Below are 18039 nucleotides of genomic sequence, written 5' to 3'. Positions count from 1 at the left end.
TGGCATGTGGTGCTGGGGGATTGAACCGCGGTCCCCGATGCTTTTGCTAAGCTTGTTCTAAGTAGGTGCTTTAGACCACTGAGCCATCTCTCCAGCCCCCCATTCCTTTTTATTTTCTAATTTGAAACAGGATCTTGCTGAGTCATTAAGTTGCCCAGACTAGGGTTGAGACTAGGGTTGAGTTTGTGATCCACCTGTCTCCAGTCGGGATTACAAGCATGTGTCACACACTGGCTTGTCTTTATGATCCTATAGTTTATGTTTTGGTTTTTTGTTTTTTTGTGGGTTTTTTTGCGGAACCAGGGATCGAACTCAGGCCCTTGAGCTTGCCAGGCAAGCGCTTATTCTATTGAGCCATCTCCCTGGCCCCGAGTTTATGTTTTTAAGTTTATTTTTCTGAATAGGACTTCTGAGATTCAGAGTACTAATAGGGGATACAGCTCAAGAGTGTAAGAGGGCAGGCGAGATAGCTCAACAGAGTAAAGCACCCGTTTAAGCAAGTGCAGAGACTGAAGTTTGATCCTTGGCACCACATGTCACGCCAGCCCTGCCCCCAGAGCAGGCTGAGTCCCCCAGAGCCCCGGCACTGGGGAGGATGAGAACAGGAGGGTCACTATGAGTCCGAGGTGCAAAGTGAGACCCTGTAACAAGCAAATAGGGAGGGAGGGGAGAAAGGGAGGGGGGGGAGAAAGAGAGAGAGACTTACTCTGACCTGAATAAAGAAAGTGATTTTCTAGGTGGTGAAAGGGCAGGGATCTCGGAATAGTGCCCTTTGATGTCAGCTGGATGGCTTTCAAGATACTCATTCCTCCCCACATTTGGAATGAAATTCCCTTGTGTTTTTCTGTCCCCAAGACGAGCTTACCAATGTTCAGAAGTAAACAGTTTGCGGTGAAAAGAAGATTCAGTGACTTTTTGGGTCTTTATGAGAAGCTTTCCGAGAAGCACTCTCAGAATGGCTTCATTGTTCCTCCTCCGCCTGAGAAGAGCCTCATAGGTGAGTAAGTCAGGTCTGCAGCTCCACGGCGTCTCCCTTTGCATGCTTTCTAAATACACTGACTGCTTTAGAGTGCAGTGTGGACTCTTATGGTTAGCAAAGAGGCCTGACAGTGTTTCTTTTACTTTTTTTTTGCGGAACCGGGGATTGAACTCAGGCCCTTGCGCTTGCCAGGGAAGCGCTTATTCCACTGAGCCATCTCCCCACCCCCTCTCTTACTTTTGAGGTATAGAGAAATAGCATATTCTGACACAGTCCCTTTCCTTAGGTGCAGTGGGCTCTACTTTTAGCTACCAGATTTTGTTTGTGTAAATGATCGCTGTTCCCTCCTGCTGACATGTACTAAACTGAGTTGGGGGTCAGGGGAAGAGCCCACTTACATTATTATCAGCTGATTGTTAATCTACGTTCAGGGCCCAGTAGCATTTTTTTTTAAAAAATGAAAATGTACACAGCTCGAGCCTGCCCATAACCGGAAGTGGCCCTGGGCATCTGTAGGACTCGCCCTATTGCCTTTTTTCCTGATGATGTTTTGAAATAGATTTCTCCTTTTCATGGTTTCTGCTTATTTTACTTCCTAAATTCCATTCTAGGAATGACAAAAGTGAAAGTTGGGAAAGAAGATTCTTCTTCTGCAGAATTTCTTGAAAAACGGAGGGCTGCTCTAGAAAGGTAGGCGCCACACAGCCATGTTTTTTAATAACTTGCAAACAAGAAAGTGAGACTTAATTATGAGATGTTAGCTTCACCTACTAGAAGTGGTACTTGTGAATTAAAGGGCCACGCTTTTGTACTGTTTCTAGTAACTTTCCTTAGTCTCTTAGCTTCCCACTTAGTCACAGACCATCTTTTCTTCCCTTCCCCATCCTGAGTGAGCGACAGCCACATTCTCACTGTGCAATATGAATGGCTCTGAGGTTGCTCTTAATTTTGGAGGGGGCTGGAGATTCCACCCAGCTGCTCTGCCGCTGAGCTTCATCTCCAGGCCTCCCCATCCCACTCTACCCCGCTACTTGCTTTTCTAAAAACCTTTTTGAGGCAAGGTCTGCATTCTTAGGGTGGCCTTGAACTTGGGCTGCTCGTGCCTTAACCTGGCAAGGAGCTGGAGTTACAGACATGTCACCCGTGTGCATGCCTAGCATGGAGTTCTTGCTCACCACTTTTTCTTTTGCTTTTTGCGCATTTGAGATGTGTTCCCACATAGCTCAGACTAGCCCCAACTTCTGTTGCAGCCAACGATAGCCTTAAACTTGTGATTCTGCTCTGCCTCCGGAGTGCTGGGATCAAAGGGCTGTGCTGCCATGCCTGGCCTTTACCAGTTATTTTGCCCTTCATTTTTTGAAAAGAACATGAACTTGAATGTACTTAAAAGCAGAGTCCTATCTTACAGTCCCACAGGAATGCCGTACCTGAGGACCTTTTAAATAGTGAAAAGTACATTACCCCCCAGTGCTGTGCATCACCCACAACCTTAAGAAGCCAGGTCAGCTAACTGGATAACTGTTTACCCTTCAGGTACCTTCAGAGGGTTGTGAACCACCCTACCATGTTACAGGACCCTGATGTCAGGGAGTTTTTGGAAAAAGAAGAGGTACTGTATAAAACTAAACTTCGTAATTTGTATCTATCCCTGATGAAACTAATTCCTTCAACAAACTTATATTTGAGTACCTAACATTCAGTACCAAGCTACATCCTAGTTTTATGTGAGCCCCCAAGAATGGCAGATAGGGGCTGGTGAGATGGCTCAGTGGTCTAAAGCACCTACTTAGAACAAGCTTAGCAAAGCACAGGGACCACGGTTCAATCCCCCAGCACCACATGCCAGCCAGCCCCGCCCCCTGGTGGGCTTGCTGGCCACACACACACACACACACACACACACACACAAATAAATAAATAAAATTAAAAAAAAAAAAAAAAGAATGGCAGATAGTTTTTAGCCTTTGCAATAAAAGTTGTGCCAGGAGTCAAAAGCAACTAGTTGTAGAGGTCCAACAACAAGCTAGTTTTGTCTTCCTGGATTATAGTGGTTTGTTTGACAGCATGTCTTTATGGGTTACAATTCAGCTCAGATTGTGCCAGAAGCTTAAGGGCATTGGTTAAAAAAGTTACCCGGACCATAGAGTGGCCGTGTAGCAAAAGTGTTGACTTAAGTGAACAGTCTTCATTACAGGCTGTGCATGGGTTATTCATGATTGTGAAAACCTGGAGATAACCCAGTTGCTAACAACTGAAGAACTAATAAATATATCAACAAATACTTCCTTCTCATAAATAGAGGGTATACAGAAATACTAGTATATGGAAGCGTCTGTTAAAGGGATTACTTAAAAGGGAAGCTTGAAATAGCTTATAAATATCTCTAAAGAAACAAGTCATTCTAGACCAAAAGAAATACTAGAATAAAACAGTATTTTATTCCAGAAAACTAGGAGGAAGAAGCAAGTGATGGGATAAGAGTGTTATTTTAATTTAAAAGTATACTTAAATATATATTTATATGGAATGTTATTCTAATGAAAAAAAATCTTACTAAGTTGTTTGGGATTGTTCTTTTCCAAGATGTATCTAATTGTCTCTGTCAAGTGCTTTAATCTTCCAATTCTTCCACTGGGTGCTCCTGAGTGTTTGCTTCCTTTTTGCTGCCTTGCACCTCCTCCCTATCCCTAGAGCAGGCTTTGTGCACATCAGCACTGTGGACGCTGAGCCAGATTATGTTCTGTGGTAGGGCATCCTGTAGGTAGCAAGCTTTAGCACCATGCCTGGCCTGGATGCTGCAGATGTCAGTAGCCTTCCTTCCCAGCCGCAGAAAAACAGATCATCTGCCAAGAGTCCCCTGGAGCAGAAATGTTCCCAACCTGAAAGTCACTTTTGTCAAGTCCAGAGAAGTAAAATGTTACTTTTTAGTGTAAATAAATGATGCTCCTGTCCTTGGACACTTTTCACTGAGGCAACCTCAGTGGGATCTAACACAGCTTCAGAGTCTCTCAGGGCCTTCAGTCCAGCTATGTTCATAGTATGCTCCCCCGAGACATTGGTGACGTAACAGAAGTATGCATGGGCAGACAAACTCAGCGTGAGGTCACCTGGCCCAGTGTACTCTCTACAAATAATATCAAAAATGGAAAATTTTACTGACTCTTTTTAACATGACTCTTTAATTTTTCCATTTGCATATACTAGTTTTAGATTGACATAATTGCTTACAGTTATAGCCATCTGTAGTTTAAATATTCATTCAGCAAGTTTTGGGCATGTCATCTGATGGATACTAATTCTTCTGAACCTAAAATAGGGGCAACAGATAACTTGGCCTCCCGCCTTCTTGGTCTTGTAGCTGCCACGTGCTGTGGGTACCCAGACCTTGAGTGGTGCTGGTCTCCTCAAGATGTTCAACAAAGCCACAGATGCGGTCAGCAAAATGACCATCAAGATGAATGAATCAGACATTGTGAGTAGCCCCTGTGCCTCTCTGGTCTCTCTCCACCCATGACTTCTATGAGTCAGATGTCCTGACAGAGACTTTTTAATTAAAAAAATTTCAGTTCCTTTTAGAGAAAAAGCAGCAGCAACAAACCCTGCTAGCAAAAGACTGCTCTTTGTAACCACTGCTGCTCTGGACTTGTGTGTTTCAGTGGTTTGAGGAGAAGCTCCAGGAGGTAGAATGTGAGGAACAGCGCTTACGGAAACTGCACACAGTGGTGGAGACACTGGTCAACCACAGGAAAGGTAACACCTCTCAGGTGCCCTGGAGCCTGGGAAGAACTGTATCCAGGGAGCTGGAGGTGGCAGGGCATGTGTTCCCAAGCCTCTGAGCCATCCAGGTTGAAATTCTCTGCCCACACTGTTCTTGATGTTCTGATCTTAAAAGAAGATAAGCCACTCTAGGCCCGGACATTCTACCTGGGAGGAAGGCCAGGAAGCCACTTCAGATACATACTGACCCCAGATCAGGGCTTCTGATAGGTTTGGAATTCATGGCTTGTACCCAAAATAATGTCACGAGGGGGCCGGGGAGATGGCTTAGTAGAATAAGCGCTTGGCACAAGGGCCTGAGTTCAATCCCCGGTTCCACAAAAATGGTGATGATGATGATGATGATGATGATGATGATGATGATGATGATGATGATGATGATGATGATGATGTCATGAGTACCTTAGCTTACGTGGTCATACCAGCAGTGTGTAAATGTTGGGAAGCCATACACATCTTTTAACCCTTCTTGATCTTTCTTCGGTAGGATCTGCTTAAGAGGTGTCAAAGTTTTCCAAGCTTGAATGCTTTCCTTCCCTGCCTTAAATACCCTGATGGTTAGCAATCTGGAGGTGGGCCTGGTGGCACATGTCTATGATCCCAGTTCCCAGGGGGCTGAGACTGGATAATTACTGTGAGTTTGAGGCCATCCTGAACTGCTACTGAGTTCAAAACCAGCCTCAACTACACAGTGAGATCCTATCTCAAAAAACAAAAAAGTTTGAAAGATAGACCTTTAACATGAGGCCTTTAATGGGTGGCAAACCAACCAGGCTCACAGGCTGAGAATGATTTTCACATTTTTAAAGGGAGGCATGAAGAGACAAGAGAATAGGCAGCAGAGGTAATGTGTGATCTGCAAAGCCACTATTCAGCCCATCCTAGAAAAAGTTTACTTTCTGTAGCACTCTGCACTAAGACAGGCAGCAAGTCATAAGCTTTAGCATAAAAATAAGAAAGAGGTCTTTGGGCTGGGGACACAGCCAGTAGTACAGCACCTGCCTGGGAAGCCCCAGGTCCCAAGTTCAATTCCCAGTACCAAAAAAAAAAAAAAAGATTTGCCTGGGATGACAGGGATGATGATGCACGCCTGTGATTCCAGCACTTGGGAGACTGAAGCAAGAGGATTGTTGCAAGTTTGAGACGAGTCTGGGCTACAAACTGAGCTCAGGTGTATCCTGAATGACGTAGCAAGACCCTGTCTCAAAAAGGAAAAACAAAAACAGCTGAGGATGTCTCTGTGGTGAAGCCCTTGTTTGGCATGTGCAAGGCTCTGGGCTCCATCCCCAGCAGTAGATTGCTTTGGCCTTTTCCTATTAATGGGCAGGGCTGGGAGATAGCGCAGTGGCATAAGCAGCTACCTGGCAAGTAAAGGTCCCGAATTTGATTCCCAATACCAAAAAATCCCAAGAAATCAAATTAATTGGTTACTGCTTCTCAAGGGATGATGGGGCTGCCTCCTTCAAGCACACCTGAACTAGTGAGTCATAGGACAGTGGGTGCCTCCTGCCCCTGTTCCTCTGCCCAGCCCACCACTCCCCCCAGCCCTCCATTGTGTGCTGTGCAGGGCGCAGCTCCGTTAAGGCATGTTGTGCACGGCCAGCTGTTCCTTTTCCTTGTGAGATCAGAGGGGCCTCTGTCTTTTCCTCCTTCCAGAGCTAGCGCTGAACACAGCCCAGTTTGCAAAGAGTCTAGCCATGCTCGGGAGCTCTGAGGACAACACAGCATTGTCACGGGCACTCTCCCAGCTGGCTGAGGTGGAAGAAAAAATTGAGCAGCTACACCAGGAACAGGCCAACAGTGACTTCTTCCTTCTTGCTGAGCTCCTGAGTGACTACATTCGCCTTCTGGCCATAGTCCGAGTAAGCTTCAGATTCCTTTCCTTCTGTTGGTCCCCTTGATGGAATTGGTCATTCCTGTGTTCTTTCCCTTCCCAAGAAAGTTTCTTCTGAGTGTAGCTTATAAATAGGCACACCCTTAAGAGAGAGCGTGCCCTGAAAGCCGAGTCCTTTTGTTAGCTAATTGTCACTGAATTATTTGGAGACCCACAGCCAATTTCCCAGATGCATTTTGAGAAGAGTACTCCAGAGTCCAAGTGCCTCTGTGTGTGATGGAAACTGGACAGTGTCCCCAGGGCTCCTTCCTCTGAGCAGTGCTTCACACAGGCCTGCTGTCTCGCTCTCCAGAGCAGTGATTTCCTCGGGCTTTGGTCTTTGCTGCCTTAACAGTGGGAGGCGCCTTTATCCTGCTTGATAAAAGCACTTGCTGGCTTCTACAAGCCCGGCAGTCCTGTTTCCTGTGAGCTCTCCCAGCAGTTAAGAAAGCTTGATGGGGCACTGGGATTAGCTCTCCTATGGACTCCCTGAGATAGAGGAAAGAACTGAGAAGGAGCCTGGTGCCTGCCCTATAAGAACTTCATCTGCATCTGGTGCAGCTTGGGACCAGGATTTGTAAGCTCAGAGTGGCACTAGTCTCATCCCCAAGACAGATATGTCTCGCAGCAGGGAGCTTCTGCATTGTGTCAGGAGCTGGGCTGTTCAGTGTCCACCCTCTCCCTGTGCTTCTGCTTTGCTACTCGCTCCGCAGGGATCAGAGGCTTGACAAGTAACCTGCCGTGGGATCCTCAGAACTGGTCAGACTGCGCAGACTGGAGCACCAGCCCAGCAGGGGCCCTGGCCAGGGGAGACCTGCTCTGAGCAGCAACACTCTGGGACCAGACCCCTGCAGGGTGGGCCTATATGGGCAGGGAAGCGAGGAGGCCAGGCTGTAGGTCCTGGGGCTGGGGTTGGGCCCACATGCCTTAGCCCTCAGAACTGTAAGCAGGCCATTCCTCTGAGACCCTTTGCACCCTCACATCATCAGCAGCGGGCAGTGGCACTACAGAGAAGAGCAAGGTTTCTTTCCTGCCCTCCCTGAACATGGACCACTCTTGGCCCAGTCGAGTAGGTTGGCATATTCATTGAAAATGAAGTCACCTTTTACCTGATCCTTTGACTCTGAGATGTTCAAATTGCAGAGGAGAAGTTACAGTGCTAAAGAAGGTGTCTTTGATGACACTGCATTCCTAAAGTTAATGTTTTCACAAAGACCCACATTAAGGAAGCTTAGAAAACATTCAGGAAATGTTTTGTTTGTGAGACAGGGTCACACTATGTAGTTCAGGCTAGCATTGAGCTCACTATATAATGCAAGCTGGCCTTGAACGCATGGCAGGCCTTCTGCCTCAGCCTCCAAGGTGCTGGGATTGCAGGTGTGCATCACCATTCCCAGCTCTATACACGGGACTTCTGCAAGGTAAGGAACGAGTGGCACAGGCTAGGAGGCCGGCCCAGTGAAGAGCCTGGGTCCACGCTGCCTTTGCGGCCCGCAGAGCCACTGTGGGGTAGGAGCTGGTGTAGTTAGACCAACAGCTGCCCTTCTCTGGAAGTGCTTATCATGTGAGGGAGTGAAAACTGAGCAAAGCAGCAGGTAGACCTTGGGGAGCTTCCGAGAGGCCTTGATCATCTACATCTAAGCAGGTGAACATGCACACCGCAACGGCAGTGTGTCCCATGGCAGGTGCATTTGTTTAAAGAATCTTTTGGCAACCCTGGAGCTCCGCAGGTCAGGCTAGGCCAGGTTTCTCGCTGGCTGGTACAGGTCCTGCCTGTCTTCCTGCTGCTCTGCATACTTGCTTGTAATTACTGATGTTGCCCTGATGGCCTTTTCTGTTTCGCGTAACCCGTTATGTGATAAGTTCCATGAAAGCGGGAGCCTGGCTTTCATTTCCTCTGGGTTATTACCTCCTGACATCGCAGGTACTCAGGCAAAGCATAGACTGGCTTTGCTGAGAGCCACAGCATTGGGCACTGGCACCAGGCTGCCACCACCACCTCCTGCGCCCCTAACCATGGAGCAACATGAACAGCATGGCACTGGCTCATAGCAGGAGGCTGGGAGAGGATCTCACCCAAGCATGTGCTTCTAGACATTAAACCTCTGAGCTGCACACAAACACAGCTGCAGGGCCAGTGAGATAGCTCAGCAGACTAAGCACCTGCTTAGCAAGGGCAGGAACCAGGGTTCGATCCCTGGCACCACATGCCGTGCTGGCCCCGCCCCCGAGTCCAGGTGTGGTGGCACATGCCTGTAATCCCATTGCTGGGGAGGCTAAAAACTGGAGCATCACTAGATTCTGAGCTGCGTAGTGAAACCCTTTGCCGAATACATTTTTTTAAAAAAACACACATACACATACACATAGCTGCAGAGCCTGCCTTTGCTCATGTCTCTCTGGCCTGGCTCCTGGACAACACCCCTGACCACACACCCCAGAGTCCTAGGCCCCTGAAGAACTGGTTGTCTTCCCAACTCTCCCACAGGCTGCCTTTGATCAGCGTATGAAGATGTGGCAGCGCTGGCAGGATGCGCAGGCCATGCTACAGAAGAAACGAGAAGCTGAGGCTCGGTTGCTATGGGCCAACAAGCCTGACCGGCTGCAGCAGGCCAAGGACGAGATCACAGAGGTAACACCCTATCGGGGCTTTTTCGCTGGTCCTGACAGCCCTGCCCCTATCCCTCATGTTTGGAGCACACAGCAGGAAAGACAACTGACCAGGTTATGGAGCTGGATGAGGGCAGGCCTGGTCTTGCTCTCTTCTCACCTGACCTAAGCCAGCATCTCGGCAGAGGTCATGAAAGGGCTCCCTAAGGGATTCAGGTGTGTGGGGGTGCTGTGGAGGAGAACCTTTGATTCTCTGGGGCTTCTAGCACTGCTGTTCTCTGAACTGGAGGCTACTAAAATATTAGCGGTCTTGGGGGAGACTTGCTTACCCTTTCCAGCCAGCCTGTAAGGTGGGCTGCAGGATCTGGACCTGTGTGCTGGACTTCTTACACATTTAATGCTACCCAGACAGACAGATGGACAGACACAGTGATCAGTTTAGGTCTCATGGAGAATTGTTGCCCAAATGTGAAGGCTTAATAACAAAACCACTTATATTGAGTGGTCTTTTCTTTCCTCTTCCCAGTGGGAGTCTCGGGTGACTCAGTATGAAAGGGACTTTGAAAGGATTTCAACAGTGGTGCGGAAAGAAGTGATACGGTTTGAGGTGAGATGGAAGATCCTAACTTCTCTTTAGTGTGCAGGTGTCATGGATAGGCGTGGCCTGTGTGTGCATGCGCATGTGTGTGCCTGCACAACTTCCTCAGGCTCCATTGGACCAGAGCAGTGAGACAAAACCAAGTTTGTAGTTGCCTTGCACCCACCGGGCTCCCAGCCTTATTCCCTCCTCTACCCCAGCCCTGCCCTCCCGGAAAGCTTTCCAGAGCCTTGGTAAGGCTCGCTGGGAGTTGTAGCTATTCAGCTGCTGGCTCGACTCTGGCTGTTTGGCCTGCGTCAGCAATGAACTCTACCGTCCCATCAAAAGGGGAAGGAGCAACTGTCTTGAGGGTCAGTGTAGAATCCTGTCTCCTATAGAAAGAGAAATCCAAGGACTTCAAAAACCACGTGATCAAGTACCTCGAGACACTCCTATATTCACAGCAGCAGGTATGTAAGTTCTGCATGATACTCATACCTACCGTGTTTGAAAGGTTGTGCCTACCTGGGGTTTGGTGAAAAGACTGGCAGGCCATGCTCTGAGGTGGGGGTAGCCATCAAGAGTACCCCTGCTGCTCCAGCACAGTATTGTCAGGGCTTTTCTGTCAGCCTATTCCATGCTGAGGCGGTGTTTCAAGACAACCTCTTATCTCGTCTCCCTGTAAATTAACTCCTTCCCACTGAGTGGCCACCCTGTGGTACCACCTAGTGCCCTCCCCAGGCTGCGCCCCAGTAAGTATTAAAACAGTTAGGTCCCATTGTGAGGAGCCTCCCTGAGCTGAACAAAGCTGTGGCCTCCATTGGGTGCTCCCTTTTTGGCAGGGCCAGGATTGTCTTCTGAGATCTCCTTTGCACTTGGGACGGTCTCGGGAGTGGGGGCACCTGCTGGGCACACCTGCCTTCAGCTGGCTTGGGGGCTCAGGGACTGCCATGGCATTGTGCTTGCTTCGCATTTAGGCTCTGCCACTAGATGGGGGCACTTGCTTACTGTCCCCTCACTTCTTTGCAGCTGGCAAAGTACTGGGAAGCCTTCCTGCCTGAGGCAAAGGCCATCTCCTAACGGACCAAGGATTCCAGAGCCCACCTGCGTGACGCTGCCTTTTTATACACTGTCCTCCCCCTCGGTGCACCTCAGTGACACATCCTGCCTGGGCTGGACTTAGCCCCTTCCTCCCTGCCCCAGGACCAAGCTGCTCCCTCTCTAACCAGTACTTCATTTAGCTTCATATATATTTTCTTACCTAAGAGAATAGTTTCCTGCTTTAAGCAAAAGACCTACAATAGGTGGTGGGATTATGAAGTAGGGGTGGAGTATTGGTATAAATATATAAATACAAATGTATATTTTTCAGGGTGTGGTTTAGGAACTGGGAATAACGTTTTCTGTTACTCCTGATGGTGCCATGAAAAGATTGTGTAATAAAATACTCTAAAATCAGGTTACGTGACTCAGCATGGTGGTGCTTTTTGCTTCAGGCTGGGGAGCAGCAGGGAAGCAGATGTGGATACGCCTAACCAGGGCCTAGTGAGTTTCTCTGCAGGAGCGCACAGGTGTTTGCGGCTGCTTCCCTATGGCACTGGGGCCTCTTGCTCTCCACTTAGCTGCCTGTTCCGAGGATCTCTTAATCTGCTTAATTCTTATTCCTACTTCTTTAGGGAAAGAACTTAAAAACAGCTCTTACATTTAGAGAGGCAAAACCTAGTCCACCAAAGCAGCTGACTTCTTCCTCTCCTACTTCCCCTAAGTTGCTCAGGGCTCTCTGAGTCTTGCCTTCTGGTGGCACATCCTCTGTTCTGACCCTTTTTGTTGTCACTCATCAAAACATTGCTTCAAGGGAACTAGGAGTGTACCTCAGTGGTAGACCACTTTCCTTACATGCTGGAAGCCCTGGGCCCGATCCTCAGCATCCAAACAATACCCAGAACCCATCACCTCCTTAACAGGATGTTCTTGTTAAGGTGGAAAGGAATAAGGATTTTCTGCTTTGACCTGATAGATGCAGGCCCTCTGTCTCTAGATAGGGTAATTCTGAGGGCCTCAGAAGCCTGTGGAGGTTCACGGTAGCTTTACTGCCTGTGCCTCAAAGGAGCATGCCAGCAGGAGCCCCCAAGAGAGGAAAGCATCGGGCCAGGGCGTCCAAGTGGTCCCTGCAGGTCTGGCCGGGGGCCAGTCTCAGTCACTGCTAGGCTGTGCTCCCATGTCCACTGGTCAGACCAGACTGGAAGCTCAGTGCGGCAGAGCTGGTGGGCTGCCTGCCGCGGGAGTCTTGCCACACCGGGTGCCCCTGCGCAGGGCTTCAGGACCTGCTGGTATCAGTGCTGGGTGAGCAGCTGTGGTCTGGGAGGGGCAGGCAGGGGTGAGAGAAGCAGTCACAGCCCTGATTTCCACTACCAGATGTACACGAGGCCAAGTGCCATTGCTGCTGGAAGGAGTCACTCAGTCTCCCCGTGGCCCAGTACCCTCATCCTCACCTTTGATTTTAACTTTCCAGTCTTTTATGTGCTTGCTTTTATATAGTTTAATATACACATAAAATCCTTTGTATCTTACTGTTAATACTGTATATTTACAAGTATCCTATATTATATCATCAAAGTATTTGTAAGGATATATAATTTGAAACTTTCTAGAGGTTGACTGCACCATAATTTTGATTGAGCCTATACTGTTGGATTCTCAGTTTTGGAGGGTGGATTTTGGAACCTTTTGGGGGTTTTTTGTGTAACTTTCTAACTTTAATATTCTTTCTTGGGGCCGGGGAGATGGCTCAGTAAGTGATTCCCTAGCAAGTGCAAGGGTCTGAGTTCAATCCCTGGTTCTGCAAAAAAAAAAGAAAAAAGAAATATTCTTTCTTTTTTTTGTCTTTTTGAGATAGGCTGTATATCTAGTTCTGGCTAGCCTTAAGCTCATTTTGTAACTTAGGCTGGTCTTGAACTCGCAGTGATCCTCCTGCCTCAGTCTCCCAAGTGCTGGGATTACAGGCATGCGCCACCACATCTGGTTCGTATGATTTCAAACTTACAAAAAAGTTTCAAACATATCACAGAGTTCCTGTATGTCCTTTAACCAAATTTACCAAGTGTTTACTGCATTTGTTTTATCTCTAGTAGTTTACAAGTGTTTTCTGATTCGTTTGAGTTAATTGTACCCAGTGATACCCCCTCACTCCAGAAACTGCAGACATATTTCCTTAAGAACAAGGACATTCTCTCATACTTTCAGAACAACTATCAAAACCAGGAAGTTTAACACTGATGTAATACCTCTAACCTGTAGTCCACATTCAAATTTGTGAATTGTCCTCATAAAGTTCTTATAGAAATTTTTTATGCAGAGTGACTTTTTCAATCTCCCTCTTTCTCCTGTTTTGGGAATTGAATCCAGGGACTTCACACTGAGCTATATTCCCAGGCTTTTTTATTTTTAAGATAGGGTCTTGCTCATTACTGTGACATTTTTGAAGACTACTGGCCAGTTTATTCGTTTGTTAAAGTACTCCTTAATCTGTATTTGTCTGATGACACGTTTAGGCTGATGTTTTACATTCTGGACAGGAATGTCACAGACGTAAGTGCTGGATCCTGGCGTAATCTGTGGGACCTACTTTGGGGTCATGCAAGTATTTTGTTCTATGATATGTGAACAAAATACTCTTGTGTGCTGTTTAGCATCAATTTGCAATTAGTCCTGTCTGAATCAGCTGTTGCTATGATTAAGCAGTATGATTGTCCAGCTCCATAATGCCCTCTACACTTTAGTAGCTGACTTTCTACACCCAAAGAAAGCCATCTTCTCTCCCCATTTCTTTCTTTTTTTTTTTTTTGCAGAACCAGGGATTGAGTTCAGGTCCTTGTGCTTGCCTGGGAAGCACTTATTCCACTGAGCCATCTCCCCGGCCCCTCTTTTTATTTTTTTGTGTATTTAGTACAGGGTCTAAAGAGTCTCCCTACACAAATCGGACTCCTAGTGATCCTGTTTTCAGCCTCCTAAGTGCTGGGGTCACAGGCGTGTGGTACCATGCCCAATCTCAGTGGCGTGTCAGCACACTAGGCATCAAACTCCGGTTCCTGTGTCTGTGTAAACAGGTGCTTTAATCAGCTGAGCTATCTGGCCAGCCTTCTCCCCATTTCTTTAACCACTTATTTACCAATATGGGCGCAGACTCCTGTTGTACTTATTGCAAGATTTTGATTCTCAAGCTGTCCTGTGTTGGTAATTGAGTACTTTCTGGTGTAACTAGTATACCAGGCATCTTATACCTTACCTGCCCAAGGCCTAGAATCAGCCATCTCTCCAGGGGATCTTGATTTCATTGTAAAGGAGATGGAATTTAGAAGCAAAGATGTGGGTGCTGAGGATGTGCTCATTGCTACTAGAGTGTTGATGCCCTTAGTCTCCACGAACACGGTAAGAAAACAGATATAAATACATAAAAATGTTGAGAGAGGGAGAGGGGTGACATCAGTAAAAAGTCATGGAGCTGGAGAGTGTAGCTCATTGGAGTGGGTTTGCCTGGCATGTATAAGGCCTTGGGTTTAATCCCAGCACTACCAAAGAAGAAAGAATCAACAGTGATAATCTTAGTCCAGCACTAGGCTAACTAGTTGACCATCATCCTTTCCTATGTTTGTAATTCTCTTCAAGGAGGCTTTTGATAAAAATCTTTTTCCATGTTTTTTTTTTTTTTGGTGGTGGTGGTACTGGGGATCAAACTCAGGACCTTGCGCTTGCCAGGCAGGTACTCATGCCACAGCTGTATCCCCAGCCCCTCCATGCTTTATTATTCCCTTGGGATGAATGCTTCTCTAGTTTCAGAACTTCCTCCTGAGCCTTCTGTCCCAAAGCTGACAGGGCCATTGTCCTCAGAGCTTGTGGATTTCCCTTTCTTTTTCTTTTTCTTTTTCTTTTTTTTTGAGACACTGTAGTGCAGGCTGGCCTCAAAGTCATGAGGGTCCTCCTGCCTCAGCCTCTGGAGTACTGGAATTACAGGCATGTGCCACCAAGCTCAGCTGAGCTTGTCAATTTCTGTGTACTGGGGCTGGTGAGATGGCTCAGTGGTCTAAAGCACCTACTTAGAACAAGCTTAGCAAAGCACAGGGACCACGGTTCAATCCCCCAGCCCCACATGCCAGCCAGCCGCGCCCCCTGGTGGACTGAGCTGGCCACACACACACATAAAAAAATAATTAATTAAAAAAATTTCTGTGTACTGCTGCAAAAGTAGACACTGAGGCCAGCAGCAGATGTGTGCTTCTGGGTCAGAAACTTCTACTGGGAATGACAGGGCATAAAGTAAGAATGTGAGCTCTTCCCTGAGACTCAGAAGGGAGAGATTTATGGAGAACAACGACTGAACTGTGCATGAGAAAACACTAGCATTGTGGACGTGGGGCTGTAAGGGTGGAAAGCTCCTGCAGGGAACAGCCATGGTCCTTTTGGGATGTGGACCCGTGAGGAGGAAGCCTCGGCTCCTCACAGCCATCCAAGGTTCAAGGAGGTCAGTAATGATGGCCGGAGCATGGGGAAAGGCTGAGGGGGACAGAAGCCCTGGGCCTCGCCACTGGTTTGATGAGAGGCCTGAGGGAGAGCTGGACCGCTAGCATGGCCCCCTGGCTCTGGCTAGAGTATCAGGGTAGACAGCGAGGGACATGGGTTCCAGAGGGGCAGCTGGGCACAGGGCAGACGGAGGGGAAGCAGTGTGGTCGCTGAGGGGCTTCTGCATGGGGAAGGCCGTGGTGATTAGAGGTAGGAACAAGTACAGGAGGAGTGGGAGGCTCTGTTGTCTGAAGGTGGGGCAGATTTAAGCCTGTTCAGAGGATCAGAGGCAACAATAGGAAGAGCCATCAGCTGTCTGGGAGCAAGTACGGCCCAGGGCACGGCAGAGGCAGTACAAGTGCTCAGGGAGCCTTGGGGGCGCCAGCACCTGGGCAGAGGGACAACTAGGAGTTTAGACAGGTGTGGAGATGGTCCTGTGCCTGTCCTGCCGGACTGCTTTCCCTAGAATCTCGGCTCCACCTGAAGATGGGGACTTAAGCTCAAGAAATCCTGATACCCGTACACAGGTTCAGTGTGAGGATATCTGAAGAAAGAGATGAGAAAGTGTCACACGTAAACACTAGTGACTCTGAACTCTTCCAGAAAGCTTCCACTGTGTGCACTTGTAGCTGGGAGCCCTAAGGAAAATGAAGGGCTTCTTTACAGACTCAAAATTTAACAAGGGAGCACTGGAGGGCCGGCCAGGATCTCGTGATGGCAGGCCAGCTTGGGAGGGACAGGCAGTGGATTCCCCAGTGGAGGATTCTCTCACCAGTACAGCACGTGAAGCTGGGAGGGCCAAGGGAGGATAATGGCAACCCCGCCCCACGCAGAGAAGACACATCTTTGCTACAGTTGGCACAGGCCTGAGCCACACACTTTGGAGACGGGGCTAAGATTCTCTACTCCACATCTGGGCAGGGGAGGCCAGGGCTGAGAGGGAAAATGGATGCCAGCAACTCAACCCTGTCCTCTGAACCTTGGGCATAATGCATACGTATGTCACCTCCAGTGTCCCATGACACCAGCGGTGTGACCTCATGTTGGTGTTCTCACCAAAGTATAAACTGTGACCTCACAGGTCTGTAACTCCATGACCACAGCAACAGCTGCCAAACAGCTGACTGGAATGACTGAGTTGTCGCAAGCTCTGCCAGCTGGCGTGCACAGCCACCGGTGAGGGCCGACGGCTTGCTGTGCCCTGTCTCCCCTTCTTTGGGACAGCACTGCCAGCTCAGGCAAGCTGCTTCCAAACGTGCCCTGTCCATCCCTCTGTGTGGCCGGAGGAGCCCTTGTTGTGCTGGGCTTTGTTCCTGCAGTGCTCTGTCTCGGTTTCTGCCCACCTCAGTCTCACAATTACAGCTGCAAGGTTGTATTTGTTTTTGGTTTTTTGGTGCAGTACTGGGGACTGAACCCAGGGCCTCATGTGACCCATTTGAATGGCATTTTTCAAGATTGTGGATGGGGCTATGTAAGTGCAAGAGACAGAAAGCATCTGCTAATGTCAGAACACTCATTGAGCACCCTCACAATGCTTCTAGAAGCCAGCCCGTACCAAGGACATGGTCGGGTGAAGTGGACCCACTCCCAAGGCCCAGGGGACAGGGCCGCGTGCTCATCTCCGTGAGTCTCATGAGGAAGGCCTTCCACGGACAGCCATCAGGGTCTTGTTCACAGCTGCAAACCCTAGGTGTCCACAAGGAAAGGATTAAATGAATTATGGTACAGTCGCACAACTGAGCATCGTAGAGCCATGCAGTGAAAGAAACACTTACAGAATTGTATGTGTGTTATGATTTACATTGTATCACTTTTATATATGAAGAGGATGTTGATTGAATTGTTAACTATGGTTGCTTCTAGAGGTGGAATTCTGCATTACTTTCAGTTTCTTAAACTATTTTATGCTGCTTAGAATTTCTGTATATTACTTTTATAATCAGAGAAATAAAGCTATTTTCACTATAGCAGAACAATCCGGTGCATCCTTTTTTTTTTTAACCAGTTAGGAATTGTCACAAAAGCCTTTGCCATATTTTTCCAGTGTGCGTTATGTGCTTGTTTGGCTCACATGATAAGACTTTTGCTGCGCTCAGCGAGTCTGTGAGATTCTCACCTGCATGAGTGGTCTGTGCAGAGTGTCGAGCCGGTTGAAGACTGTGGCACAGTCACCTCATTACTCGGGTTCCTCCCGAGGCTGAAATCGCAGCTGTTCCGGGGTGAGTTCAGATCGAATGCTTTGCCACATTCAACACATTTGTAAGATTCCTCTCCATTGGGAATGCTAGGGGGACTGCAGGACTACAGGTGGGAACCGGGACTGAACACCTTGCCACGTTCATTGCATTTGGCAGGTTTCTCTCCAGCTTGGATTATTAGATGTTCTGCGAGGTATGATTTACAGCTCTTTTTTTTTTTTTTTTTTTTTTTTTTTGAATGTATTTAATACAGGGTCTGCAGGGTTTACAGGGTCTCACTACACAGATCGGATTGTAGTGCTTCTCCTGTTTTTCATCCTCCCAAACGCTGGGGTTACAGTCGCATGCCACTATATCCAGTCTCTACAACTGAACTCTTCACTAAGGTCATTACATTTGTATCTCTCCAGTATGAATTCTTGGGGTTTTTTTGCTCTTGTCTTTTTTTTTTTTTTTTTTTTTTTTTTTT

At 47.9% G+C, this 18039-nt stretch overlaps 1 protein-coding gene across 1 annotated transcript in view; it reads left to right on the top strand.

The window, feature by feature from the left end:
* Snx1 (sorting nexin 1) overlaps positions 1-11276 on the top strand; it is a 41176-nt gene extending 29900 nt beyond the window's left edge. Inside the window, exons 6-15 of the mRNA XM_004628825.2 lie at positions 856-997; positions 1591-1669; positions 2513-2588; positions 4338-4451; positions 4636-4729; positions 6413-6618; positions 9118-9261; positions 9766-9846; positions 10215-10286; positions 10846-11276. Of these exons, the coding sequence (XP_004628882.1) occupies positions 856-997; positions 1591-1669; positions 2513-2588; positions 4338-4451; positions 4636-4729; positions 6413-6618; positions 9118-9261; positions 9766-9846; positions 10215-10286; positions 10846-10896 (1059 nt within the window). The 3' untranslated portion in view covers positions 10897-11276. The remainder of the gene's footprint in view (positions 1-855; positions 998-1590; positions 1670-2512; positions 2589-4337; positions 4452-4635; positions 4730-6412; positions 6619-9117; positions 9262-9765; positions 9847-10214; positions 10287-10845) is intronic.
* The last annotated feature ends 6763 nt before the right edge of the window (positions 11277-18039 follow it).

This window comes from Octodon degus, unplaced genomic scaffold (assembly GCF_000260255.1).
Source record: "Octodon degus isolate 3935 unplaced genomic scaffold, OctDeg1.0 scaffold00026, whole genome shotgun sequence".
In the NCBI taxonomy this organism is placed as follows: Eukaryota; Metazoa; Chordata; class Mammalia; order Rodentia; family Octodontidae; genus Octodon; species Octodon degus.
This window is presented reverse-complemented; position numbering and strand designations above follow the sequence as displayed.